Source organism: Xiphias gladius, chromosome 11 (assembly GCF_016859285.1).
Source record: "Xiphias gladius isolate SHS-SW01 ecotype Sanya breed wild chromosome 11, ASM1685928v1, whole genome shotgun sequence".
Taxonomy (NCBI): domain Eukaryota; kingdom Metazoa; phylum Chordata; class Actinopteri; order Istiophoriformes; family Xiphiidae; genus Xiphias; species Xiphias gladius.
In genome coordinates this window covers 9,897,076-9,923,758 of record NC_053410.1, presented here as the reverse complement: position 1 = coordinate 9,923,758, position 26,683 = coordinate 9,897,076, and the positions used below count along the sequence as shown (strand labels likewise).

The 26,683-nt window shown below is 39.0% G+C and overlaps 1 protein-coding gene across 8 annotated transcripts in view; it reads right to left on the bottom strand.

Annotated features, from left to right (window-relative positions):
* Window positions 1–26,683, bottom strand: part of ryr2b (ryanodine receptor 2b (cardiac)) — a 67,990-nt gene that overhangs the window by 19,021 nt on the left and 22,286 nt on the right. For 6 of the 8 annotated variants that reach the window (XM_040139088.1, XM_040139083.1, XM_040139087.1 and 3 more), the window contains exons 38-78: window positions 26,482–26,682; window positions 25,416–25,527; window positions 25,140–25,280; window positions 24,429–24,705; window positions 24,146–24,260; window positions 23,027–23,159; window positions 22,429–22,532; window positions 21,825–21,960; window positions 20,706–20,877; window positions 19,635–19,743; window positions 18,441–18,561; window positions 17,986–18,155; window positions 17,295–17,515; window positions 16,609–16,699; window positions 16,364–16,504; window positions 15,061–15,224; window positions 14,713–14,791; window positions 14,401–14,490; window positions 13,949–14,086; window positions 13,722–13,799; window positions 13,132–13,207; window positions 12,850–12,973; window positions 12,360–12,475; window positions 11,893–11,960; window positions 10,847–10,968; window positions 10,535–10,584; window positions 10,091–10,151; window positions 9,347–9,594; window positions 8,760–8,841; window positions 8,222–8,352; window positions 7,783–8,103; window positions 7,427–7,664; window positions 6,896–6,983; window positions 6,669–6,755; window positions 6,335–6,496; window positions 6,094–6,156; window positions 4,946–5,074; window positions 3,740–3,852; window positions 2,702–2,798; window positions 1,488–1,618; window positions 486–537 (exon numbers count right to left, since the gene is read on the bottom strand). In XM_040139088.1, coding sequence (XP_039995022.1) covers window positions 486–537; window positions 1,488–1,618; window positions 2,702–2,798; window positions 3,740–3,852; window positions 4,946–5,074; window positions 6,094–6,156; window positions 6,335–6,496; window positions 6,669–6,755; window positions 6,896–6,983; window positions 7,427–7,664; window positions 7,783–8,103; window positions 8,222–8,352; window positions 8,760–8,841; window positions 9,347–9,594; window positions 10,091–10,151; window positions 10,535–10,584; window positions 10,847–10,968; window positions 11,893–11,960; window positions 12,360–12,475; window positions 12,850–12,973; window positions 13,132–13,207; window positions 13,722–13,799; window positions 13,949–14,086; window positions 14,401–14,490; window positions 14,713–14,791; window positions 15,061–15,224; window positions 16,364–16,504; window positions 16,609–16,699; window positions 17,295–17,515; window positions 17,986–18,155; window positions 18,441–18,561; window positions 19,635–19,743; window positions 20,706–20,877; window positions 21,825–21,960; window positions 22,429–22,532; window positions 23,027–23,159; window positions 24,146–24,260; window positions 24,429–24,705; window positions 25,140–25,280; window positions 25,416–25,527; window positions 26,482–26,682 — 5,352 coding nt within the window. The remainder of the gene's footprint in view (window positions 1–485; window positions 538–1,487; window positions 1,619–2,701; window positions 2,799–3,739; window positions 3,853–4,945; window positions 5,075–6,093; window positions 6,157–6,334; window positions 6,497–6,668; window positions 6,756–6,895; window positions 6,984–7,426; window positions 7,665–7,782; window positions 8,104–8,221; window positions 8,353–8,759; window positions 8,842–9,346; window positions 9,595–10,090; window positions 10,152–10,534; window positions 10,585–10,846; window positions 10,969–11,892; window positions 11,961–12,359; window positions 12,476–12,849; window positions 12,974–13,131; window positions 13,208–13,721; window positions 13,800–13,948; window positions 14,087–14,400; window positions 14,491–14,712; window positions 14,792–15,060; window positions 15,225–16,363; window positions 16,505–16,608; window positions 16,700–17,294; window positions 17,516–17,985; window positions 18,156–18,440; window positions 18,562–19,634; window positions 19,744–20,705; window positions 20,878–21,824; window positions 21,961–22,428; window positions 22,533–23,026; window positions 23,160–24,145; window positions 24,261–24,428; window positions 24,706–25,139; window positions 25,281–25,415; window positions 25,528–26,481; window position 26,683) is intronic. The other 2 variants (XM_040139085.1, XM_040139090.1) reach the window with 1 other exon arrangement.

The window sequence follows — 26,683 nt, the reverse complement described above, 5'->3', positions numbered from 1 at the left end:
GCCACGTGCATTGGGAGGACTGATGCTGTAACTTTATCACTCACTCAGTCATGGACATTCATGTTCGTAGGGCTGGCCCCAAACAATAAAATAATTTTTAAAAACTAAAAAAAACCAAAAAACTTTATGGTTTGTGTCTCTTCAATGTCTTTTATTGATGTTACTGTTCTGTAGGTGCTGGTAACTGGCCTGGAACCCAATATAAGCAACCTTTACAACCATGTCTACAAAATTGAAGTTTTTAAAAAAATTATGTATCTTGTTTCCCCTCCTGTGCACTGAGCACTTCTCTGGCCCCCAGAACCAGGGCAATTATTAAATACAATATTAACACACAATTTCCTGACAGTATAATAGTATATAAATAATATTATCGGCAGTCAAGCAATAAAATAATCCATGTTTTGCATGATTTAGTACATGATGTGGACACATCAACAAACATTAAGGTACTACTAATTAGATCATTGTCGATGTTCTCTTACCTTGGCCAAAATAGCAGCGTAGGACTTATAGAGACTGTCATTTCCAAGCTTACTGCGAACAGGGAAGACAGATGAGATAATATCAGTGTACGTAAGTATAAACAGATGCAGCACTCTAAAAATGGCTGATAAGTAACAGGGTAAAAGCCAATCTGTCAATCTTCAATGGATCAATTCAAAGTGCTTAAACGTGATGCCCTTGATTGAATAATTGAATGCACCACCATCTCAAATTACCCCTAAGCAGTGTGTGGATCTAGAGTGTGACCATTTTACTCACAAGTCTGCTCAGTGGCATTGGACATTTTTATTGACCACACCAGTATACCTAGTATCTGGCTGACTTGATCGCGGCTCTGCACTGATTGCACAAGCGGGAGTGCTCACCTACCCCCAATGTCTTTACAGTGACGTGGAGCAAAACGGTTTATTTAATGTTATGGTCTAAGATATGTGAGCATATGTGGTATATATGTTATGTAAATCTGTTGGAATATATAGGAATATCACAGTGATACTTCGGTGGGATTGGTGGACCAAATCATGCAGATAAAAAAAAAATAAAAAAATAGAGGACTACAGGAATGCTATAAGAATACTTGGTTACATGTTTGTTTGACAAACAACATTAGAAAAAAAAAAAAAAAAAAAAATTTCATAATAGTGGTTTCTATACATAACCTACGTGACAAAAAAAACAGATTGGAACATTATTAGAATGCTGTAATGTTACCACAACTTCTATTTTAAAAGAGAAAAATACACATTAATTTGTTCCACTAAAAACTGCTGCAGGGTGAACTTAGGGAGAATTGAAACATGTTGCAGTTTTCAGGATTTCAGAAAACAAAGGCCATAGATGTCGGGGGGGAAAAAAAAAAAAAAAAAAAATCACGCTTCTGACCAATTTAATATTGACTTTCCTGTTGATGGTTGATGACCAGAAACAAAAGTAGAATGGTGTTTCAGCTGCAAGTGATCTTTTATAATGAAAACACACACCTTCTTTCTGTCAGGGCGCTTCGACTGAAGAGTGTAATGAGTTGTAGGAGGGGATCGATTGGTTTGGTACCTTCTTCCACATCCTTTTCTTCCCCTCTGTCACCTCCACACAGCTCTATCACTCCTCCCTTCTGTAGTCCAAAGACAGAGTGAAGCTACTATTGTGTGCTCTTAAATAATGCCACACACTGACCATCCACAACCCCTGGTGGCTGCCTAAAGTTTGCATACTGCAGGTTTTCTCTCTTTACACACACACACACACACGCACACACACATGAGGATTTTCTTTATGTGCACAGTGTAGACAAACTTTAACATCACATGGTGAACTTTTTCCACATGTACATACACTCAAAATTTCTGGATGAATACGGTCAATTTGAACATAGTTAAATATTTAAGGGAATTTCATGCCGGGAAGTGCGTCCTGCAGGTAGCACTGACTATGTTTTAATGGCTCTGACATTCTGCCAGTCCTGTCCAAATACTATACTACAGTACTATACTACTATCATGTACTACTGGTACTACTATCTTAGTATTAATTATAACCAGGAATCGAGAATGTAGTGTTTCCTCACTAGAAAAACACAACAAAATTAAGTATATTCAAGGATGTCAGTATGCATTTTTAATTTGCTTTGGTGTGATGTTTAATAAATTGTGCCCAGCAGTGCAGTCTGGAAACACACAGGCCCACTGGCTCTAATATTGAAAAAAAAATGTATTCAATATTTGGAAAAGACGTTTTCTTTCTCAAGTTTCCAAATTTGAAAATAGCAGTGGCTATTCTCAAATTCATCTTGACTGGCACCTGTCAGATAGCAACTTGTATCAATGGCTATTATTTGTATAGTAAATGCAAAAACAGTGTACTATACTATTAGTAAATAGTATGAATTTGGTGCATAAAAAAAGGTGGGATTTGTATTCGGACCAGAGGATATACTGCCAAAAAAGCTCAACTGAGGGCAAAAAAAATGCCTTTGCAGGTCAATAACTCACTGTAGTTACTAGCTGGATCATAGGAAGGCACATTCAACTGTGAACCCACAGCAATTTTGGGCCATATTTGAGGTAAATTTCCTGATTAAAAAGTCTCGATGGATGGAAAATGAATGAAAACTCAAAATATGGTCCCATATTACTCTTATGCAGACGTTTATGTATAGAAATTTACTAATGTCGGTGTGGCCTCGTTTTCCACTCACAGCTAAATCCTCCACAAGCTTCTCCTCAAAGCCGTGGTCCTCAGCCGATATCCAGGATTTATTGTAGCCTTGGAGGAAAAGGTTGACAGCTCTGTGCCTGGGGAGGAAGAGCAGAGAGTGACAAGAGGAGAGACAACAAGAGATTCATATTTGACTTATTTGTATTAGACAAATGCAAATAAGTGGTTGAAAAATGGGCAGCATAGCAGGAAACTATTAAACTATAACAAAAAGCTCTTATTAGACCCATTATTACTCATTCATTAAGGTGTCTTATGCCTGTCCACGATGATGATTGTTACATCCACCAGCGAGTAAAGAGTGCTAAACTACAGCTATAATTCACCATGCACAAACACTAAAATAATATTCATCGGCTACAAACCCCACACAGCCACAAGGGTTTAATATGCTAATGGCTTTGCTCCCTTTGAACCTGACATGGCTGTGCCTAATTAGGTTTTACATTACCTCTCCATCACAGTACTGTCTCCTGCACAATGCAGATCTGCAATTTACACACCTGAATCCTACTACAGGCACTACAGTACAATTTGATATGGCGTGTCTTAGTCTGAAAAGTACACAAATAGTTTTTTCTAGGCCACAAAAATAAAATTTAACAAAATTTGCTGAGATTCTTACAGGTTTTCACAGACTCATTTTGTGTCTATCAGCAGGTGGGAAAAAAAAGCCCCTGCTGAAAGGCTCAAGCAACAAAATTACTTATTTAAAAACAGTATCACGTAAGGGCTAACTTTTCGATCACCCTTAATTCAATTATTTTTCCTGCCTCTTTTCAGTATTCATTTTCAAACTAAACTGTTTAAATGTAGGTGCATAATTGCGAGGGCGTGAAAACATCATTCCCACAAAAGACCAAATAAAACCTACATGGCATATCATTGGATGATTATCTCCCTCAAGCAAGGCTAATTCAGTGCAAAATGTTCAGTAGAATTTAATAAGCTCTTAACCTGAGCACTAACAGCACTTTTGTGGGAGCAAACCATCTATATATACATTATGTGGTTGTACCTGGGTAGGTTGTAGAGGGGAGCCATCCTTAGGCAGGCCACCACTGCTCGTTTCCTCTGTTTAGACAAGACCTTGTGCAACGCCGATTTTTTACTTCTCTGAGGGTGTTCCACCTGAACCCAAAACCAAAGAGAGATAATGTAACAAGGCAATGAACAGTAAGGTACATAAGTATTTGAACAGTGATACAATTGTTGTAATTTTTCCTCTGTACACCACTACAATGGATTTGAGACAAAACCATCAAGATGTGACTGAAGTGTGGACTTTCAGCTTTAATTCGAGAGGGGAGGAGGGGCTACCAAAAAAGTTCAGCCACAAAATGCAAATTGGAATGAACTCCAGCCCTTTTATCTGCTTACTTTGTCGTGAAACTAGGGAACAGGCCCCAACCGGCCATGAAACTGATTGTCAGTCAATTGTCCAATTACTTTTGAGCCTCTGAAAATGAATGACTATGTATAAAAATGGCTGCAAATCCTAAACGGTTGATGCAATATTTTGGTTACACCCTTTGAATTGAAGCTCAAAGTCTAGACTTCAGTCAAATCTTGATGGCTTCGTTTCAGATCTATTGCGGTGGTGTACAGAGGCAGACTTACAAAAGCATGCAGTTAAAGTGGCTTCTACAAACGTGCATTTGTAATTACTGCAAAACATGTTTCGGACCAGAAAATCATCTTGTGTTGGTTAAATTAGATGAGAGATACAATTCCGCAACACTAACTACTACCAGAAGAGTCTTAGCTTTACTCAGTAAACACATTTTTTATCATGGATTTTTATAGAACAGATAAACATACAAATTCTCAAAAAGTTTACAACAAAATGTTAAACAAACCATATATACAACCACATGAACTAATTAAGTAGTTACAAAAATAAGGAAAGCATCTAAAGTAAATATTAAAAACATATTCAAAGAACAATAGTGGACCCATTCTATTCCAGTAAGCCATGGAAGTGAGCCAGCATGCACAATAACAGGATCCTGAAACTGAAGCAGCTAAATAGAATTTAGCTATCTTTAATTTCATTATTTACACTTGTGCTTTCCCTGCTGCTACATGCCAAAAAAAAAAAAGTCTTGTGTATATTTTGGTGACAAGAGTGTATCATTGGTAATATCAGTACTACACTTTTCATAGATTTGAAAGAGAAATCTGAATGTACTACCGATGTTTTTATACTGCCTTAAAAGCTCACCTGGTCCAGGTAATAAAGAACTTGGCCTATTCCCACAATCCTGTCTACAGTTCTCTCAGGGTCAGTGATGGCCCCTGGCTGGCTCGCATGTTCAGCGTAACGAGTTTCCTGCTTCAAGCAGTTTGACGCCTGCAAAGAGAATGGATCATTTATTTCTTTTTATTCCTCAAAGTGCAGGTATTTCAACCCTTCGATTAAAGATTTTTGTAAAAGGCTGCTGGAAAGGTCATCAGTTCAGTGTAATAAGGTTTATGGCATTGAGAAAAGAGAATAAACAGTTCAGAGCGAGCACCCTTAACAGTACAAAACACGAAAAAAATGAATGTAGAGAGTTTGGTTGGAAATAGTTAGGCTAATAAACATCATTAAGGAATCAGGTCCTGAATCTTGCTTTCCCCATTTCTTGTAATTTCCTTGCTTGAATTCTCATGATCAAAAACAACAAAGACTCACTGCTGACTTATTAATTTTCATACAACCAACAAAGGATAGCTAAAGGGGCTAAATTTCTCTTTAAAAAGTTTGTTTATGTTAATGACAAAGCAGAATTTATGTTTTTTTTTCATCACTGACTTATGAATAAACCTATTTATCACTAACTAATGAATAAATAAATACTGCATGCATATTTTGTACAGTATGTTGAGTATGTCACATTGATGTCTCTGGTGAACAATGAGTCATTCACTAAGATCATTAAAAAACAGCTTTGGATTTTACAGGCTACGAGAGCATTCTTCAATTTAATTAACAATATACTTCTTGCCCTCAGGCAATTAAGTCACTCGTACTCAGGCAGTGAATATGCAGAATGTTGAAAGATGTGCACTTCATTTATACTCTAAGGATATTCCAAACAGGAATTCACACAACCCTTATATACCAGCTTTTCCTTGACATTTGCATCCAGTTTCTGCTCCAAATAAGGTTATATTCTAATGTAGCAATGTCACTAATCATATCAGTCAACATATCTATCTTTTAGGGTTTTCCTTAAATTTGTAGTGTATAAATCTTGTCTAAGATTTTTGTGCAAACCCAGAGAAATAAAACCTCCCCAAATGCATTTAAAAACTTTTATTTGAATCAAAGGTTCAGTCAAATACTGTACAAATGTATATAACACAAAAATGAGGGCCAACATTTACCTGACTCTGAAGATGTACAAGGCCATGGAGCACACGCTCTCGAATCTCATCTTCAGTTTTCTTCTATGGAAGGCAAACAATGGCCAACAGTTAATACATATACCACAGAGATATTTAAGTCACTTACCATCATACCACACTGCAGATTATCCAAGAAATACAGTCATTACACTGCGATTCAAAAGGTTTTGTCATCATGGGGAGCACATTAATGCTAGTATTGTTCACGTTTGCAACCAACCTGAGCGAAGCTGTTCTTAGCCAACATGATAAGGCTCTGGTTGTTTGGAAAACAAACCCTGAGTCCCACAGGGAGCAGCCTCTTCACGGAAGCCACAATGAGAGAGGTGTGCGTGGAATACCGATCCCCCTTCCTCCTCATCCTCCTCTTCTCATGGTTGAACTGAGTATTTAAAAGTGATGAAGATATAAATAACTTTTTTTGAGACTTAACTCAGTTGGATTTTTTTTTGTGATGACCATAAAACTACTAGTGCATATGATGTAAAGAGATGCAGTTCTTGCACATCAGTGCATGCATACTGTCATAAGGTCAGTTTATAAATATGGCTGACCTTGGACATTTTGTCGTTGTTGACCAAGAAAGATAAGTTGTTGGTTTCATTTTGGACCACAAAGTTCTGTTCCTCCCATTTGAAATTCTGTTGTAGCAAACACAGCAAACACAGGTGGGGAAAACTGACATGATTATTAGGGTACGATAGGATTGGATGGTACTGACATGAGAAGAAAAAAAATAAATAAAAATTAAAAAAAAAACACTATTATGTGTAACCCTCACATGAGATTTGGCCCAGAATATAAAGACCTCTGCCACCATGCTGAACAGCTGCTCAGCCTCAGGGTTCGACTCTTTCAACCAGCTGGCTCTGAGACAAGACAGAACAAAACACATCACATTATCACCACAGAATTTATTCCTGTTAAGCTAAACATACACCTGAAATAATAACTAATATAACTGCTCAATGACTTGCGTCTTACTCTTTGTATCTTCCAAAAATGTATTTTCTACTCTATTTTTTGCTCTTTCTGGTGTAACGATGGTTGTTTAACTCAATCTCCAAGGTAAGATTTTTCTCAATGTTTTACCATTTCAACAAATATTAATGGAAAATTTGGTGCTCAAAAGGTTTCTAAAGGACTTCCGAGGCCAGATGATAGTTACCTGAGGGGATGAGGTCAATAGAAAACACAGTAAAATAAGTGTCACTTTCATTGAGTCTATAAATACTTCACATCCCTAGGAGCTTTTGGCCTCAGAAAATAAGCTTGCTTCTCCACATCTAAGCTCCATGGTAGCATGCCTTACCGATTAAAATCCACAAATGGGATGAGGAGGGGATAGAAGGCATAGAGATCTCGCACCAGCACAGTGAACTTCTCCTGTATCTGCAACTCTGCTTCAGACGCACAACACCCTTCTGCTTTCATCTGCTCCTCCTCCATCAGCACACTTTCTGCCCTCTTCCTCAACTTTTCCATCAGTGGCAGGAAGTGGCTCTTCAGCAGCTCAGTGTGAGCTTTAAATATAATTGGCTGAGAAAAAACTGAAAGATATGACTGGCAACTGTTAGTAGCGGAAAAAGAGAATGAAATAGATAACTGACACGGGATAAAAATATACATCCATACAACAAGCACTGTATTTTACATGATTTCAAATACCTGCCAGTTGCTTCATCCAGTCCCCCTGGCTAGCGCCCACATGGTTGTGGATGATACGAAGGATGTGGCCAAGCAGGTCACTAACATGCTGGGTAATGACAGAGGTGCAGATTGGGCTGGCTGGCTGGCCCTCAGGGCCCCAGTGCCACCAACGGCACATATAGCTGCAGAGCATGGGCAAGGTGACATCCGTGACACGGATGTAGTGGGCCTGGCGCGCTCCAGCACCAGTGCCTGCCAACTCTTCCACTTCCCCCAGAGCCTGTTCCAGAGAAGGCAGAAGAAGACACATGTCCTCCACCTGATCTGGCAGCCCCAGGTCTAACAGAAACAGATATGGAAAATAAGGCTGAGAAAACAGGGGGGTTAAGATGTGGGGCTGAGAGCTATTCAAAACTAATAGAAATATCAGTGCATATGCAGTGTGTTTATTTATAACCTTCTCTCTCAGTAGCACTCAGGGTGTTGTAAATGGAGTAAGGGTTGTTATGGTTGAGGGCTGGCTCCAGGAAACATACAGGAAAAGCACCCGTCAGGGCTGCCAGACAAGCACCTGCTGCAGGCCTTTGCCTGAATAGAAATGCAATGTTAGGGCATAAGAATGTGACTGACTAATGTCCACATTTTATCAAGCTTTTCAGCAAAAACTCTGAGTAGGATTGCTAATGTAAATTTACCAGCCATTACCCTTCCTTGTCACTGACAAACCTTGTCCCTCAGGTTGAATTATTTCTCTCTGTCCAACCTTTGTTAGCCTAACAGTTACTTGTAATAGACTACAATAATGTAAAATCAGTCAATGTGGACAAATCATGCTTTTCATAATTTCCAAATATTGTATTTATAGACAAAAACAATGAGATAACATCTAAGTAAGCTACGGAATATTACAGTATAGTCATTAAATAGAAAAAAAAAACAACAAGATTTTCATCATCAGCACAAACTCTAAAATCGTATTGCAGTATAGACAGTACCCCTCCATGAAGATGCTGCTACTGTTGCCAAGAGAGTAGAGGCTGTTGAGGATCCTGTAACAGGACACCTGGATACCACCCACTGCAAAGACAAGGTGATGCTTATAGCTGAGATCCTTGTAAAGTTTATTTCAGAAACAGCAAAGAACACTAAGTAAGAGAGCTGACAGCATACAATTACAGAGAGATGGACTAGCTGGATGACTGCTGATTCAGGTAATGAATGATTCCTGTAAGGAATATTAGTGAGGAGGACAATATGCTCCTGCTGTTCTGCGGCCAAGACTGAGATATTTAATGAGAGCTGATTTCAAAGATGTGGAAGGTAGGAGGTTGAGGGGAGGGCGGCCCTGAGTGATTTCAGGGACTGTGGAAGCCAGCTGTTAATCCAGCTCCTTAGCATACTGCAGGAAACCAATGTAACTACTGACAACACATGGTGGTGGTTGCATATTTACTATTCTGAGATTATACAACATGCTACATTTGTGTATTACATTCTGTGTATTTTACGATGTGAACATAATGTACAATAATTTGAGACACATTCTTCCCTCACACAGGCCCACAACAACAATGTTGCCTACCCAGGAGGTCCACGCCATAGTTCTGGTTGCCAAGATGCTGGAAGAGGGAAGTGAGGGTGGGTAGAAGAATGGAGGTTGTGTAGCTGAGAACCTTGGCAAATCCCCTAGCTTGCTGACTCCTACTCTGTGGCAACGAGACCAAGGTAACAGAAAGGTTTTCCACAGTCATCTCCAGATCTGCTGCAGCTGCCTCAAAGAATGAGTGCAGGGATGCTTGGATAGACTCTGGGGCTAACTTCATCAATGTCCTAGGGTGAAAGGGTGAAAGGGTGAAAAAAATATATACATTTTTTTGTGACTTGAAAATATTTCTGTATATACTGTTTGTGTAATTGAAAGAAATAATGATTTGATTTATAAAAAAAATAGATTATGTAAAATGAACAATAGCAGATGAAAAGTGTAGAAAATTAAAAAGTTAAAATGTTTCATGCAGGGACTCTTTTCGATGACTATAATAAAAACTAGTTAAGTGGACTAAATCAGTTGCTAATCTATCTGTCAAACAAGTCTAAATGACATCAATCCCTGCTGAGCCGAGATTCTACTTCTGGCGTCATGCTTCAGAGGAACTGTCCTCAGGGACTAAAAGTGATATAAACCACAATTAGATAGCATCAGTGTATCAGTGGCTCAATTACACCAGTCATCTCATCCTGACATGGTGGAGTGACACTGCTTTCACCGCAGGCAGAGCACGGAGATCAACTGAGGCACAGTGTGACAGTAGTGCCATCTAGCTACCTTGCATCCAGAGCCTGAGCCAAAACATGGAGGCAGCTTGCGACTGACGAGGCTTCGCTTCCTGAGAAACACACACACACACACACACACACACACACACACACACACACACACACACACACACACACACACACACACACACACACACACACACACACACACACACACACACACACACACACACACACACACACACACACACACACTAAATTCAAACTGTTAGCATAAGCCAAAAATATATGCAACTATAGAACATGCATAAAGATGTGCAGAGGTTAGATGAATCTCAGACAACTACATTTTAGAGAAAGCACAGACAAAAATGTGAACATAAAATAGACACAGTCGTGGACAATAAAAAAAGCAAACTGAGGAAGCAACAAACAAGAGAACAAGTGGAACAAATTAGTGTCAGAATAAGCTGTATTTCCACACCGTCCTTACCAAAGAATGAGATTCTGTGTCTTACTAGGGTTGCAAGCTTACAAAAGAGGCTGGATGTGAGGAGAAAAGACAAGTGAAGTAATGAGGATAGGAGTGGAAAAGTACTCAGAAGACACGAAAATCAGAAGAATGGCAGCACAGAAAAATGAAACTTCTGTGACAAAAACTTAAATAAAATAAAACTCTTCAATTATTATGCAAAACATATCTGAAGAATTCTCACATAACAAAAGGATGTGCAAGAGCATAAGAACGTTTTAAAATGCTACTACTGTAATCAATGTACTTTAGGTTATGTTGGGAGTAACATACCATGCAATCATTTCCTTTTCTTTTTTTGAGGCATGGGTTCTGTTACCACTTGAGCAGAGACTAATGGACAAGAAGTACAGATGGTGGCTTTTCACATATTGTTCCAAAAGAGGAAGGATGACCTGTTGAATGGAGTAATGGCCAAAGGTCACTTCATAAATCAATATTCCCCTTCAATTTCCTCTGAATAGCTTCTACATTTTTTTTTTCTAATGTCAACCTTTTTGACAAGATCACACATTTTCTGTGTCTGCTTATTCCAGTGCTTCATTGGTGCCACATCACACTCGCTGAGAGAGATACTGGATTCAAAGGCACATTTTTATGTGCTGAACCATTACATTAAATGGATAACTCTAGAAGTCTTATCACTTCTTAGTAAAACATATTTTCCCGTATTTCAGTCTGAAATGTTTCAAGCATCTTGTGATCATGACTCGAATTTTTAAAAAAAGCTCTCAGGAATTGAGCAGTGCCTGCCAGTTTAACATGAGCTTGTGATGATGGCTCCAACAAGGACCTGTAGGGGAAAGAGGTTAAACATTTTGCACTGTATTAGCTATTCTTATGAAGCACCGGGAGTTCACAGACGGACAGACTGACAGACAGACAGACAGACACACAGACGTGTGACTGTGTGGTTAAGTGGGAGGTTTGGGGTGTAGAGATCTGAGGCATGACTGTTCACAGTCTTGGCTGCCTGGGTCTCACTCAGGGGATCCTGTCACTGAAAGATAGACCCTTTTCATACACTACCTCCTTAGAGGCAGAACTGTGTGGGAAGCTTTAATCAATGTCCTGATGGCAATCAACCCGCCCACATGGATTTCCAAAATAGTTAAATAAATTACACAGCCACAAAGGTTTACTTAGAGGGGTTGCCCATGGCAACCATCTGATTAGAGGATGTAAATGAAATGAGAAAAAAGGTCAAGAAGAAGAAAGAAAATGGCTTTGGAAAAATGGGGCGGGCTGAATCAATGTAAGACTCCATATCAGATGGTAGATTTTGACTGTGTTTAGATATGCACTGATCTGAGGCAAACCTTAGGGAAAAAATGCTGATGTGGAACTCTCTCTCCTTTAGACATCTGTCCTCTGGCTTGCATCACCTCTGGGAAGAAAAACACAATGAAATACAGAATCCCTTACAATCAAAGGTGAAACTGCCATAAAACTACGGACAAAATGGAAAAATATAAATAATAAAGGTGTTTCTACGTAATTTACCACAAGACAGGTTGACTGTCTGATCTGAACTATTTTGTGATAGTTCAAATCAAAACCTAAGACAGGCTTCCTGAAATAGACTCAAGAGACTGTTGCCCATTATTCATAAACTGAAACGTGAAGATTCAAGACCAAGCGATATGTTCAAAACTTTACAGTGTCAGGTAGATGGTGTACTCATACCTTTGGGATGTATAATGTGAAAGTTCTTTTAAGTATTTTATTTTATGTTTTTTTTAAATATTTTTTTTGGTCTTTACATTCATGATCACTATAATGTTACCCAGCTCCAACATGTGCTCTTGGGCCTCCTCAGTGTGAGACAGGAGCCGGTGAAGGAGAATGTAGCTAAAGCAGTTGGCTGTGGCCGGAAAGTCCATCTCCACTGTCTTCCGATCCCTGTGGATGGGAGTGAAATCAAACAGGGCTAATCATAAACTACTGCTTGAAAAGACAGTAAGTGCTCACCTTAAATACTGTATGACTCGGACTATGTATTTAATTTCCAGAATCTTATTTCAAGAATTACAAGACAATGTAAGGGGCAATACAATTATGTTATTCACTGGTTGTGCTGTATTTCAGGTTTCGACCTGTACTGGAAGTTGTTAGAAAAAAGAGAGAGACTGGGGCATGACTGCTAAGATGCCCGCTAAGCAACATTAGGACTTCAGTACCACTGTGACATGAAAATGGAACACCCCATTGCTCTCCACCTCAAACTTATTGTGCCACATGACCTTTTTGCAATCATAACCCCATTCTGTACTCACCTCCACACAGTGTAGCCATTTAGCCGAAGGAACTTAAGGATATCCTGGGCTCTTTCTCTGAATTTGGTCTTCTCCTTGGCAGTCAGGGTATCATAGGGTACAATCATTGAATGGCCACATCCTCCTGAGAACAGAAATGGGTCAAATACAGTGCAACTGTGTTAGCTGTTCTGTGCTTCCTGAGAGGAGAGGACAGGGCGGGACAGGAGAGGAGAGGAGAGAAGAGAGGAGAGGACTTGAAGAAAATATTACAGAATAGTGGCCGATTACAAGGTATGGTACCTTTACTCTCAAGTTCTGATTTCTTCCTTTTAGCCCACGCATTGTGATAGTTTTCAGCTAATTGTTCAGCCGTAGCCTATAAAAAAAGAAAAGAAAAGAAAAGAGTAAAATCCATTTTCAATTGTCTTGAACATGAGTTTAGCTGACTTGTTTTTACATATTTGGGACCATAAACAAAGAACGCCGGGCAAGTGTAAATAATGGCCAAACACATCACTTTTGTCAAGGAAATGCATCAAGGAAAATTACCCCTTACCAGCAAATATGATTACACAGAACTCCACGTTACCAAGGGCTGATTATTGTGACTTCACATTTCAGGGAACACTTGTTTTTTTTTTTTTTCACCGAGTTGTTTTCAGGAGACAATCCTGTCTCTCCAGTTAATATCTATTTGTATTAGCAGAAGCCACTTACATATCTGCATAATCTGATTATTATTCAGTTATGCTACACAAGTTCCTCATACAAAACAAAACTGACCCGAAAACATTGTTACCACTTCGGCAAATTGTGTGCCAGGATTAAAGTAGAACCAAAATTGTACCGATTTTAATTGTGTATAAAACAGAAAAAATGTAATTACTTACACACTGCTCCCATGATAAAGTGATGTTGCTCATGTCCATTGGTTTGGGGCTGAAGGTTGAAGCTCCTTCAAAAGACAGCTGGAAAAGACAACAAATGGCCGATTACCCAATTAGAAATGCAAAATCCAGTATGGGAGAAGTTTAGCAGTGAATGAGATTGCTTTTACTATGGCAGACATACTTGGTGCCCAGTGGCAAAGTGAATGTGACCTGTGGAGTGCACATACCTGTCCAGACTGAGAGACTCTGCGTGTACAGGTATGCATGCCAAATGCATCTCCTTCTTTAGTCCTCTCTATGGTCCATCCAAAGGCCAGCATACTCTTTATTGACTCTTTAATGGCCCAGCGGTATGCCTCCTTCTCCTGGAAAACTCAGAAATATAGATTTAATTTAAAGCTGAAACTTACCAGGTTATCAAAGGACAGCAGAAGAGCAAAACATACCTCAACTATTTTGTATTTCAAATGCTTGAAAAGAAGTCTGCTGTCCACTCCACACACCAAGTTTTGTAAGGAAGGCAATGGGTAATAATTCAAAGACCACAGGCCAAGGCATTTCAATCTTTTATATTACATACACCACATTAGACATGCAAGTGCCTCTGGGATTTGTCAGTTCCCTGCTTTCTTTACTGAAGTATCCTCAAACACACACAAAAACTGATTTCTCAGTCTACCTTCTCAGCCAGAGTCCTGTATGGCTTGAGGAGAGGGTGAACCTTGGTGTTCTCACATAGCTGCTCCCCATGAACCCAGCCATTGGCAAACTGACAGAGTTAACACTCAGATTTAGTAAAAATCAGACATTGGAAAATATGCAGACATCAACCACACAGCACAGGGAGAGGTTTTCACATTGTCAAGCAGAAAAATTATGTTGGAAATGGATTTGCAAGTGGTTCAGTCTTGACCAGGATATCATACATCAACTCTACTTTGTCAACTCTAACTGTCTGGTCAGATTCGAAGAATAATTATTTCGATATTACCTTGTCAAGTGACCACTTCTCGTGAGTATGCTCTGCATACTTGTTCACTACAAACTCCAGTCTCTCTGGCACTGACACGCTAGTGAAGGGGAAGAATTAATGCATCTTTTAGCTCTATCAAACAGCAACCCTTTTGGACACAAATTCACATTATTTGTGGGAGGATTTATAAAGAGCATAAAAATAAATGTCTCTTTGAATATGGAACTTTTTTTCCCAAAGTTAATTGTGTCTATCACGTTACAGTTTACACTTTCCCTGGAACAGAATGGGTTATCGTCATGAAACCCAAAATCAACATGCAATGTTTTGTCCACAATCAATAAATATCACTGGTCAGTATCTTACTTGGAGGTATCTACAGGCTGGGGGTCAAAGTGTCCATCTGTGTCCATGGAGGTTTTTTTCTCCATCTTTGACGCAGAGCTTGAGTCCATGTGGTCGGGAGGCAGGGCCTTGGCCACTGCAGCCAGGCACTGGACACACAGCTGAAACAACTGAGGCTCATAGGGCTGTAGAGTTGGAGAAGAAAATGGGACATAGGAAACAGAGTTTGGGAGACAAAGAGGATAGGATAGGGTAAAATAGATATTGGTTAAGCCTGGTTTCGGGGGCTTTGCCACAGTAATGATGTGTTTCCTTGTTTTGTTTTGTTTTTTTACTGTGAGCTTGTGTCTGAATTTTACAAACATAACACTATTCAGCTAAGGAAACCAGCTCATTTAATTCAAATTTAGAAGCACAGTGGATTTAATTATTTTGGATACAAAGACATACCACTGTTGCAGAAATACTTCCTGTGAATGAACTCTATCTCATGCAAACATGCGGTTATTTAAAAACCCTGTTAGAAACCTGGTTAAGTGGCCCAGAAATTTCATTTCTCTAACTCAAAATTTGCCCCAATAAAAGAGAAGTTTCTCAGTTATATGATGTTTAAGAAATCAGGTCACCAGAAAAAGCAAACAACACAAATTTATGATGTGTCTGACATATTCTGTATCCCACAAAATAAATTCAGTTGGTATGAAATTTAGTTTACATATCCAGTTTTCCTTACTATACATGTTTCCATCTTAAGTTGTAACCAATCTACAATAAGCACTGTACGATAAATAGACCAACTGAAATACTGTACACCTAAGTATATATACAGTAAGTTATACTCTGTAATCATTTATCTGAATAAGTTAAAGAATACTTTGCGATGCTTACTAAGAGTTAAGTTTCTGAGTTTGTTGGATGTGGGCCAAACATGGGCCTGGAATGACCTTGATGTTTTCATGTTCTCCATCAGTCAGATAAGTGTTGGGCAGAAATATTCTGGTGCATGCTTACAGTGAACTTAGAGAAGATTCAGTTATTGATTATGTCTCTCATATTTCCAACAAGTCTGTTTAAGGATGGGAGGCTACATACCAGGATATGAAAAATTAACTCCCAATCTCAAGTGTGTACTCGTTTTACTGTGCCTTCTTAAATGGACTTTGAGAAGGATGGAAAAAGAAAAGCAGCAATAGCTCAATGGTAGGATTACACTGTCAAAAAAATGGAGCATTTATTCATTTTCTGCAACTTTTTGGAGCTCCAGGAAAATATTGTAATTTTAAATAATTTCTTGAGATTGACACACGTACTGAATATAGTTTACCTTTTTTGCCAAGGCCTTAAACACTCCCCAGAACAATTTTCTAGACAGGTGGAGCTCCTCTTCAGAGGCCAAACCCTGGTCACTCTGCACACCAGTTAGCAAGTAGTACTTCCACCTCTGCTCATAGTGACTGGTCAAGAGCTAGCAGATAAAAGTATTCAGTACATATAAAGTTTTATCAATTTCACCTGGTGTACCAATATAGTTTCACAAATATTGTAGCAAACTGCAATTTGTGTATTCACTTTTAGTGGCATCTTGCTGTAGTCCGTGAGATGGGGAACATCGAAGACAAGACGACGAAGAAGAGGCTGCATCATAGAAGGTTGGAGTTCACTGTGGACACCAATGAGTGCAGAATTAGTGACATGAGCAGATGCACATAACATCCACACATACACACAAAAACACAGTGAATGATTATATGAATGATTTCATGTCTCGTGTCAATGACAGATGTTAAGATGAAAGATGTTAATTAAATTGTTAACATTTTGATTAAATTTGGGAAATTATATCCAAATTAGGCAAAAACGGGAATTATAGTGATTCATTAAATATAATGAGCAGGAATAAGAGTGCACTGACGTGTCTGCAGCAGTTAACAATAATTTATTGCTGTTTCTCATTTCTCATCCCAACATATGATTTGTTCAATCAGTAAAAAGACAGCGAGGTCAATGAATATAGGAAGCTAATAGTGCAATGCAATAATTTAAAAAAAAAAAAATAGCAGACCACAAAATGCAGCTACTAAAAATAATATTGTACCACAACATTGGACCCAAATGTATATAATCTATCAGCAACTTGCTGAAAAATCAAACCTTACCTGCAGACAGCAACAGCAACAACTCTTTGCAATAATAACCTTGTGGAGACCGAACCCTAAATCTGTAGGTTGATTCATCATACCAACTTATAACCCTACCTGCACACAGCCAACAAACAATCTCCGATAGTGTCTCTCTGAGCCTTGGTCAAGCTAAGAGCCCCGGAGAGGCTGTAGACTGCCTGGATGAGAGAATCAACCAGCAAGGTATGGTCTGCTAATCCACAGAAGAAAGCCGAACATTTGGTGAGCAAGGGAAGCACAGCGGTGCACAAGTATCTGTTGAGGGCCAGGGCCATGTCAGTGGATCCCAAATGAGCCTGCAATGGAAATGGGAGTTCACACTTACACGGCGTCCAATTACCTAAGTGGAACTAAGAAAGGAGTGAGGAGGCAGCAAGAAGAAATGGGGACCGTGATCAAGAATGCAAAAGTTTCCTCAGATTGAACATAAAGACCAAAAAATAAAATGTATATATAAAACAAAACAAAACACTAATTTATTAGAAGATATTAGTAAACTGAACAAATAATTTTTAATCAAATTGAGACAAAAAGGTCTTCTGTAAGTCAGTGCAGTGCATGAAGTAATGGTTAAGAGGATTTTTCAACAATCGCAGTAATGTTATGAGTTACAATGCTAGAGACAGGAGGGCAGAGAAGTGGATATTTTTCATTGGTGACACGGTACAGCTTGGATCAATATGAAGTCATGGGTCACTCCTGCAATGTTACACTGAATCTCTCAAGCAGGTGAACTGGGTAACAATATAAAATTATCTCTGCTCACAGTGTCAAGCGAGACGGCTGCCTGAAGGTCAGGCAGAAAACCAACTTCTAGGAGGTGGAGAAAAAATTTCTGGTTCTCGATGCCATAAACCCGGTCTAGGAACAGAACCATAGCTGCCTTGTGGTCCGGGCAGAACACTGTAGACAGGTCAGGCTCAACCACGTGACCATCTGGAGAAACAAATAAATATTAGATTTTAGAGGATATGACCAAAGGTCATATTGACACAATGCGGATTGTACAGTTATCCATACACATACAAGATGGTGAAATGACAGGAGGGACACAGTAACTACGAAAATCTCAGGGGGTGGAGCTTTAATGACTAAGGAAATTCTAAAGAAAATCATAATTCAATAGGCAGCTATAGTAGGCAATGCAGGTTTCTGTGCAATGGCTTAATACAAGTTGAAAGTACTCTAGTGATGTAGGATTGACTGATTGGCTCATTTAACCTTCAGACACTGAAGGGATTTGAAATGAGATGCTGATGACTCCCTCAAGATCCTGAATGGGGATGAGCGACCTCAGAATGGCCCGGATGCGGATGGCTTCTCCTTTGCCTCCTTGAATTAACTAGACAAGAATTCAGAAGAAAATTGGTCAGTCATTTAAGGCTTACATGGGATTGCCAATGGGCATAATACATAATGATACAGTAACAAATACAATCATTCAAGATATATTGTTATGTACATATACTGTATTACATTGTATCTTTGGTGTTTCGATTGTATAGTGATTCTATCAAATATTATGGACATCTTCCTAATGTTGAGTTGCAGCCCATTTTGCAGTCCAAATCCAATTTGTCTCAAAGTTGAGAAATTTGAGTTGAGACTGTCTCGGTAATTTGTTTTCTGAGACATCATTGTGAATTGACTCTGGCTGATTTATAACCAGAAAGTGCTGTAGTGGTGTTTATTCGTCTTTTGAAAAATGTTCTTTTACTTTTTACAGTTTAATTTGCTTTTTCATTAACTCTCTTGTCTTGTCTTTGCACTTCAACTTCACTGTAACAGGCAAAAAGAGATGCATCCTCTCAAAAGGCAGTTTTTATCAGGCGCGCATGCTGCCTGTCAGGTACACGTGCTCACTCCCCAAGCTGGCCTAGTTTGAGGTTTTGCTGCTGTGAACCTCACACTCTGCTTACTGGTGCATGTTGGGCCCATTCGGACAGGATTAAGACAATAACTCAACACAGAGGTTAGTGTTTTGATGCATATTATAGTGCACCAGTTAAAAATTCGATAACAACATAGTATATGAAAAAAAGTATGTGATGAAAACAATTCTCTATACTCACTGATATTAATACAGTATGGTTCAGCAAAAGAAGTTTCACGGATGAGGAGTTTAATCAGATAAATACCGTAATCATTGGTATTGAAGCAGTGATTCTGACATAAAATTTTATTGTTGAGTTATTATTGAATATTAAATTTTTCAGTTTATGCCTTAACATCCTGTGTGTGGAACAAGACATTATGTGGAAAGGTAAAAGCAATAAACTTTTTTTTTTGTTTTCGAAATCATCGTGACTCATTCTCTAAAAAGCAGTTTGCAGACTTTCTCCATTAGGCTTTATTGTTTGAGCCATCAGTGGATATTGATGGGCAAAGGCTGCTGAAGGCTGGGAAAACACTCACATGCTTCTCTGGAGCACAGCGCCCCAGCAAGTCAATAAGGGCCGAGTAGAATGTCATGATGGCGTGCCCCATGTGAATGAAGTCATCGTCATGGTCCTGGACAACATCTCTGTTACAGGACATAATCACAATGGTCAAAAGCTTGTCATGAACTAAAATGAATCCGTAAGGATTGTTAACAGAATCAAACAATTAATTATCCCTAAAGAGAGCAGCCCGTTAACCAGGCGAGATAAGATATTTACTAATTACTTTAAAAACATTTTTTTTTAAAATTCTGCCAGTAACAATGATGACAAGAAATGCAGACAGAGCAGTGGTCAGCTCCCACCTAACAAAAATTCTTAAAAATAATCAGTGTCTTTACCCTTTTGCAATTTTGTATTTAGGTTATCTAACCTCAATTTACCAAGGGCAGGTTGGCTGAACACAGATTCTGTGCTCTAGAAATGAAATCCTCCAAAAGGCCAGCGAGACAATTACTCCAGAGACTTATTGTGATAAGGCATAAAAAACAGTGCCGACCAGGCTTATACCTAATGTTTAATTACATTTAGATGACTTTCCGATGTCTATTTTTAAAACTGACATTTTGATTGTATATATTTCACAAATCTTTGTCAATGCTGTTTACAGAAAGCGTAGCATTTATATCCTTTTCCAAATCGAGAACCTCTCGACTCTGATTAACATTAATCACGTTGAACTTTGATCCCATTTGCCGGTGAATTTTCAATGCACAACCAGTGAGATTACAAATTGGTGTGAGAAAGTGATACAGCAGAAATGGAAAAGAAACAGAAAATGATAGAAACTGATTTCATGAGCATTTTTCTACACCAGAAAACACATGTGATGCACTAAAACAATTGGATTGTTTGCAATCATTAGATAATCCATTAGACAGTTTTTATGCATAAACCTTTGTATTTGTGTGTATATGTGTGTGTACATTATTAAAACTCATTTTTAAACCACAGATTCAATGTAATTTTGTATGTAGCATTATTATCCTAAAATTTTAAAATTATTTGTCTGCTCAAATCTAATATTGACAATGTTCTGCTGTACTGGTACATGGTGCAAGGTCCGTCCATAGAGGGGTCCTCAGAGATCCTGATGGCTTCCTCCATGGCTGCCAAGAGACCATTTCCCCCATCACCTCGCAGGGCAGGGCCAAAACACTCAGGCCGACGAATAAGCAACTTCAACACCAAGTAAGCATTTTCCTCTACACTCTCACCTGTTGACAAAGAACACACGTATGATGAAGACTAACAACTGGTGGATTGGATGAAATTGTAGACTGTGTGTGGGAGAGCACTGTACATTTTAGAGCAGTCACATATTTTTCTTTTACTCTATTTCTCCAAAATTTATAAACAGAGTAAGATTTATGACAAAGACAGGCATGAATTTTTAGGACTAGAGGTTGATAAATCAAAAAACACACCAAGAGGATCAAAAAAGTAATGATACCCAAGTCAATATATGTACAGCTCAGAGACTAAATAGAAAAGAGGTCAAGCTGAAATCATTGATGGGTATGTGGTACGGAAAGCCAATGCCATTTGGCTGAACAGTCAACACCCTCAAGAACAATTTGAACTGAAGTCTTCTGGGCACTGCTTCAGAGTAAAGAAGATCAATAGTAGACAAACCAGAAAATGGACTACCTCTATTGCAAATATCTTACTTAATTGGCAGCATGAAAGAATGCAGTCTCTTATGCCTTTCTAACTTTGCATTTCACTACTAGTATTCTTGCACTGTCACAAATATTTACATGTACTTGTCCCAGATGCGATAAATGCCCTAAATAGTTCACATGTCAAAAGTATAACTAAATAAATAAAAAAATAAATAGTACAGTTAAATAATTAAAAATGAAAAATCAAAGGCTGCCAAAAAAAATAAAGATTTACTTAAAGACAAATGGCTGAATAAAATAACGAAGCCAATCACATTTCTGTTTACATAATGAAGTAAATTTTGAATAATATAAACTGACTGGAATCATCAAAACAACATGACTTCCTACAACACTTTTGGCAAACAACTGCAATGTGGACAACAATGTTTTGATATTTTGTCACTTAAAATACAGAATATGTTCATTCAGAATGTGTTTTTCCCATTCAGAATGTGTTCTGAATGGGATAAACTTTATAGGTAGAACTAACAGGTTACCATTGCAGAAGACAGCAAAACGTAGAAAATCCAGGTAACGCTCGCCCTCTACAGGGTTCCATCCAACATCAGGATAGCCTTTCGCCACTAGCATTGGACAGCTCTGGAGACCACAGCCAGCGAGGTACTGCACCACCTTAGATTAGATTAGGTTAGATTCAACACTGGGATATTGCGGCCGAAAATAATGGGGTACAACAAAAAGAAAGTAATCTGTGTTGTTATTATGCCTTTCAAGGAATATCAACTAATAAATGTGATTTTGATTTCAAGTAACCAGTTGTGATACTTATTATGCAGTATGATGCTCAGTATTACTGTTGGCGTCATTAGACATTACAGCTATGTACAGCAGGAAGGTGATGGAGAGTAAACAGAGAGCATCATATACAGAGAAAACTAGGTTTCACAGTTAGTTACACTGCCAGTGAAACTCTCAAACATAAATAAAAGATGAGTGAAATGACAGTGACATTGAAAAATAATAAGCAACAGCAGACCACGTTCAATATAGAGCAAAGCACTTATCTACTGTATGTATAGATGACATAATTAAGTCTGTAAAAAACAGTACTGTAGAGGAAAGCACAGAATATGAATTCACCTTCTCTAGGTCAGGTTCCTTCAGTGCTAAGGCCAGTTCGTTATTATCCATTACAGAGGCTGCTGCCACATCTAGAGGAGTGGCTCCACGCATGGACGGTGAAGCTAAGGGACAAAGGCAGAACACCAACTCATAAACTATATAGGTCAGGATGGTGGGGTCTCTAATCGTGGGGACAAGATAGTAACATCTTCACAAGGTTATTATAGGCCCAAAATTTAACTCTCCACACCTAGAGCACCTCAAAGAAGAACCATTTTCTCCATCTCTTTATGTGAAAGATAATGTCCTAGCAAAGAGTCAGACACAATAAACACTTATATCAATGTAATTCAATGCAAAAGTCCTGCAATAATATTTTACTTAGCAAACTAACTTTGTTAGTTAGAAGTTGAAAATATAATGCTTTCCTTACAACAGCTCTACAAACTAAAATGGCAGCTAAAAACTGCTAGAGTTACAGGCTTAACAAATCGAGTTCTGTAGTGTAATGATGGGTTACTTTATTGTAATGCATTACAGTAAATGCTACAGGAGTTTCTGTTTCTTTGCACATCACTTATACATAGACACAGACAAGTGTGAGAATAAGATTTACCTAGTCCAACACTGCTGTTCTCCAGCAGGTAGCTGAGATGGTCAAAAAGGGCTCCCTGATTGTGTCGGCTGATGCGGCAAAAATAACACAGGAATCGACAGCAGCTAGCTACCATCTTGGGAAAGGTAATCTCCTAATAAAAGAAAATGAATGCATGGATATAAAGAAAAATCAAAAAGACAACAACATGACCAGGTCAAAACCTAGTTTATGACTGGACCACCCTTTAGCTGTTTGCTCCTCTCCTGCTCTCTGTGTTCACATATACAGTAATCTAATATAGTCAAATTCCCAATAAAGCTGTTCTCATTTACATGTTTTTCTGTTTGTTTTTCACGCAACGGAACAAGTAATAAATTGTGACTGTGACGGGGCTCATTAAGACTACATGTTAACCGGCAGTCACCGGCGACGTGTTCTAACAAAATCACCATACACATAAGTTAAAGGCAACAGCTGTGCTGTGGTTTCGGCTATATTTTCTTGTAAAACGATCACTCAGAAAGAAATTGGAAGCTCATTCATGTGTGTGTCAGCTGCCGTGTGGTCAAGTGAAGGAGAGGTGTGCCTGTGGAGGGAAAGCCCTCTTCTTCTTCCTGGCAAATCTCTTCTTCAGAAAGTAGCTAAGGTTTGTCCAAAAAGTCGCTAAAGTTTTCACTAGGTGCTTTTGGGAAGAGAAGTCACTAAAGGGGTGTGAAAATTCGGTAAATCTAGCCACAAAGGCAACGCTGCGTGTAAATGTCTCCCTGATGACACAATAGAAACTGTTTGCGTCTATTCATTTTGAAAGAGCAAAAGCCAATGTGGAAACGTCAACATCTAGTCACGTGGTATTCGGTAGACCAATGGTATAAGTTTACCATTCAGTCAGTCAGTCAGTCAAGGACATTCGTGTCTAAAAGGACTAAAAACTTAACCGTACTGAATGGAGTATTGCCCAGTTAATGATGTATATCAGCCAGAACCCGATATATTAGCTCTGAGTGTTGGTGTATTGCCTATGGAATACCAATACTGTTCATATAAACAACTAATGAAAGGACTCAGACAGTTGATGGCCTGCTTCTTTGGTTAGACACTTTTTCCATATATCACTACAAATTTTAATTTCTCTCTCACCTTTGATTCCCCTTCTCCTAGAACATTGACCATCACCTCCATCACGGTCTCGTGCATCCCCAATGCCCTCATTAGGTTGGGGTGTTGGTAGAAAATTTTATTATTCATGATGTCTCTGTACATAAAAATAAAAAATAACGACAAAAACTGTAAGAATACTTTTCACACCACAGGGGATATGATGGTACATGCATGTTAGAAATGAATCAATACTAAGAAGATAACAATAATCAAGAGGTCTCAAAAGAAGAGACCCCATGCGGCATTGCAAATTTCCCTGTACCCTAGTCTTCTGATCATCAGCCTCTCCTCTTCTTTCCCCATGCGGACACTAAGGAGCGAGCGGATTTGGCCCAGGGAGGACAGGAGTGTCATGGTGTCCTCCACGGAAGCCTGGCTGATCGTATAGGCTCTGCAGAGTGGTCCTGCCATTTGGCCCCCAAGGCCCTGATACTGGCGGTACAGCAATGAGAAGACAGCTCTAACCAGTTCAGGATCCTCCATCTCACTCTCTTGGGCCCAGCGCACCATTGTCTCAGATATCAGCTTTTTGAGGGACTCTGAAGAAGTACCAGCAGAAGAAAACTGATAAAGTACAGGAGTTTAATACTACCAACCTTGTTTAAAAAAAAAAAAAAAAAAGCAGGGCCAGCTGTGCTTTATGGAGGAAAGACTGGATACATCATGTTATTTATTTATCTGTTTTTATGTGACATCTTTAGGTAGTAATCCGACAGGTTTTATTGGGCCTGCTACAATAGATGTGCCACTGACCGAATTCTACATAACTCTGATGGGAGGTTAATACTTGGTATTCTCATTTCACACATTCACTTTCACCAAACTCTTCTGAACCCAAAACAAATGTTGCATGATCCAATGTACAGGTCAATTAATAAGGGATGCAAAAGTGATTAAATGCAGTTATTATGGAGAGCACAAGATTGTTCAAAGGGAGAGAAAGAAATGGCTTTCAAACCATAGATTTACTTACTGGCACTCTGCGGTCTACACTCGACTACTGCTATGGGTTTCTTCCTCAGCCCACAGACTCTCGCCACTAGACTAAGTAGTCGATCTTTTACAGACATCTCAGCATCCTCTTCAACCTCTGAGTCACTGTCCAATTCAATGCCTGCACAATTACAGCAAAATAAAATGAGATTTCCTCTGTGGTCATCATGGTAAGTGCCTACTCAGAGCTTTTTCATAGTTTCCTGGCTCAATGAAGATTAATAACGAATCTCTCAAAGACAAACAGTGTTCTGACCACAGTGTCTGTTGAGGAGGTTATGGAAGTGTTTTAGGAGCTGTTGGAGTTCCACTGGACATGGACAGTTCTCCAGCTGCTCATCTTCTCTGAAGCTCAGCAGCATGTTGATCTAAAGACAAATAGAGAGGGGACATAGACAGTATAGACCATATTTTAATAAATGCCACAGTTATATTGTGCACTGTGATGACCCAGCCAGTGGCGTCCTTAGGCCTGGGGGTCAGTGGCTACAGCCCAGAATGTTTTATGAGTAGCACTGTCCCTCAAAATTTTTAAACTCTTTTATAATTTTTTTTTTTTTTAAGAAAAATTAAAGTTAATAAAAAAATAAAGATCTATTACTCTTTCATTTTGATCATGCATTAAAGTCCTCGAATATAATATGTCGATCAAAAACACTAGTTTGGGTCCTTCGTGTGTCATTCAAGCTGCAGATCTAATTCACACTACTTTGCACGCGTGTAATATGTGTGAGCGCCAGAGAGAAAGAGAGAGAGAGAGAAAGAGAGAAAGTGCAGCGGTTACACAGGAGGAGAGTACCCGACAGACAGAGAGTTAAAACAGTTTGTCACAGTTCAAAAGGAGCCCTTGTCACACAATCGAAGCAAAAGCTTTTAGGCCAGGTTTGGTCAATTTTTAAAATTGAACAAAGCATTGGCAGTACACAATCTAGCATATAAGTGCTTCATCAATGTCGAGGCTATGATTTTTTCTTAGGGTTTTGGTTCCTGCTGCCAAATATAAAAATAACGAAGTTGAATGAGAACTCATATTGCACACATTTCCTTTAAATTTGATTCATGTTGTGAAAGCCAGCCTACACACCTGACTGGAACCTTTTGATAGCGCACAGCGTCTGACATCTTATATTCGTTTCACTCTAAAATAACTTGAAAATGGTGAAATCACCAGGTGAAAATATAAAGATTTCTGGGCTGGGCTAAGCCCCCAATGTTTCAAGGTCCTAACAATGCCTCTAGACCCAGCATTTCTTTATATCTTTTTTTTTTTTTAAACCTTAACCCTCCCTTAACATTTCTAATTTGATTTCAGCCCATTCTACCTGGTCCTGTGGAGGTGAGCGGAACTCCTTGGTCTTGCGGGCAGTTAGGGCGGCAGACATGTTGAGTGCCTGCATGACCTGGTTGTAGCGAAAGCGTTGGTTCTCTTGCAGTTGACCAGCAAAGTTGTCAGAGAAGGCAACCGCAGCTTCTACCCTGTGGCGCACCTGGCTGTCGCACAGGTAAGACAGCAAATGGCAGAGC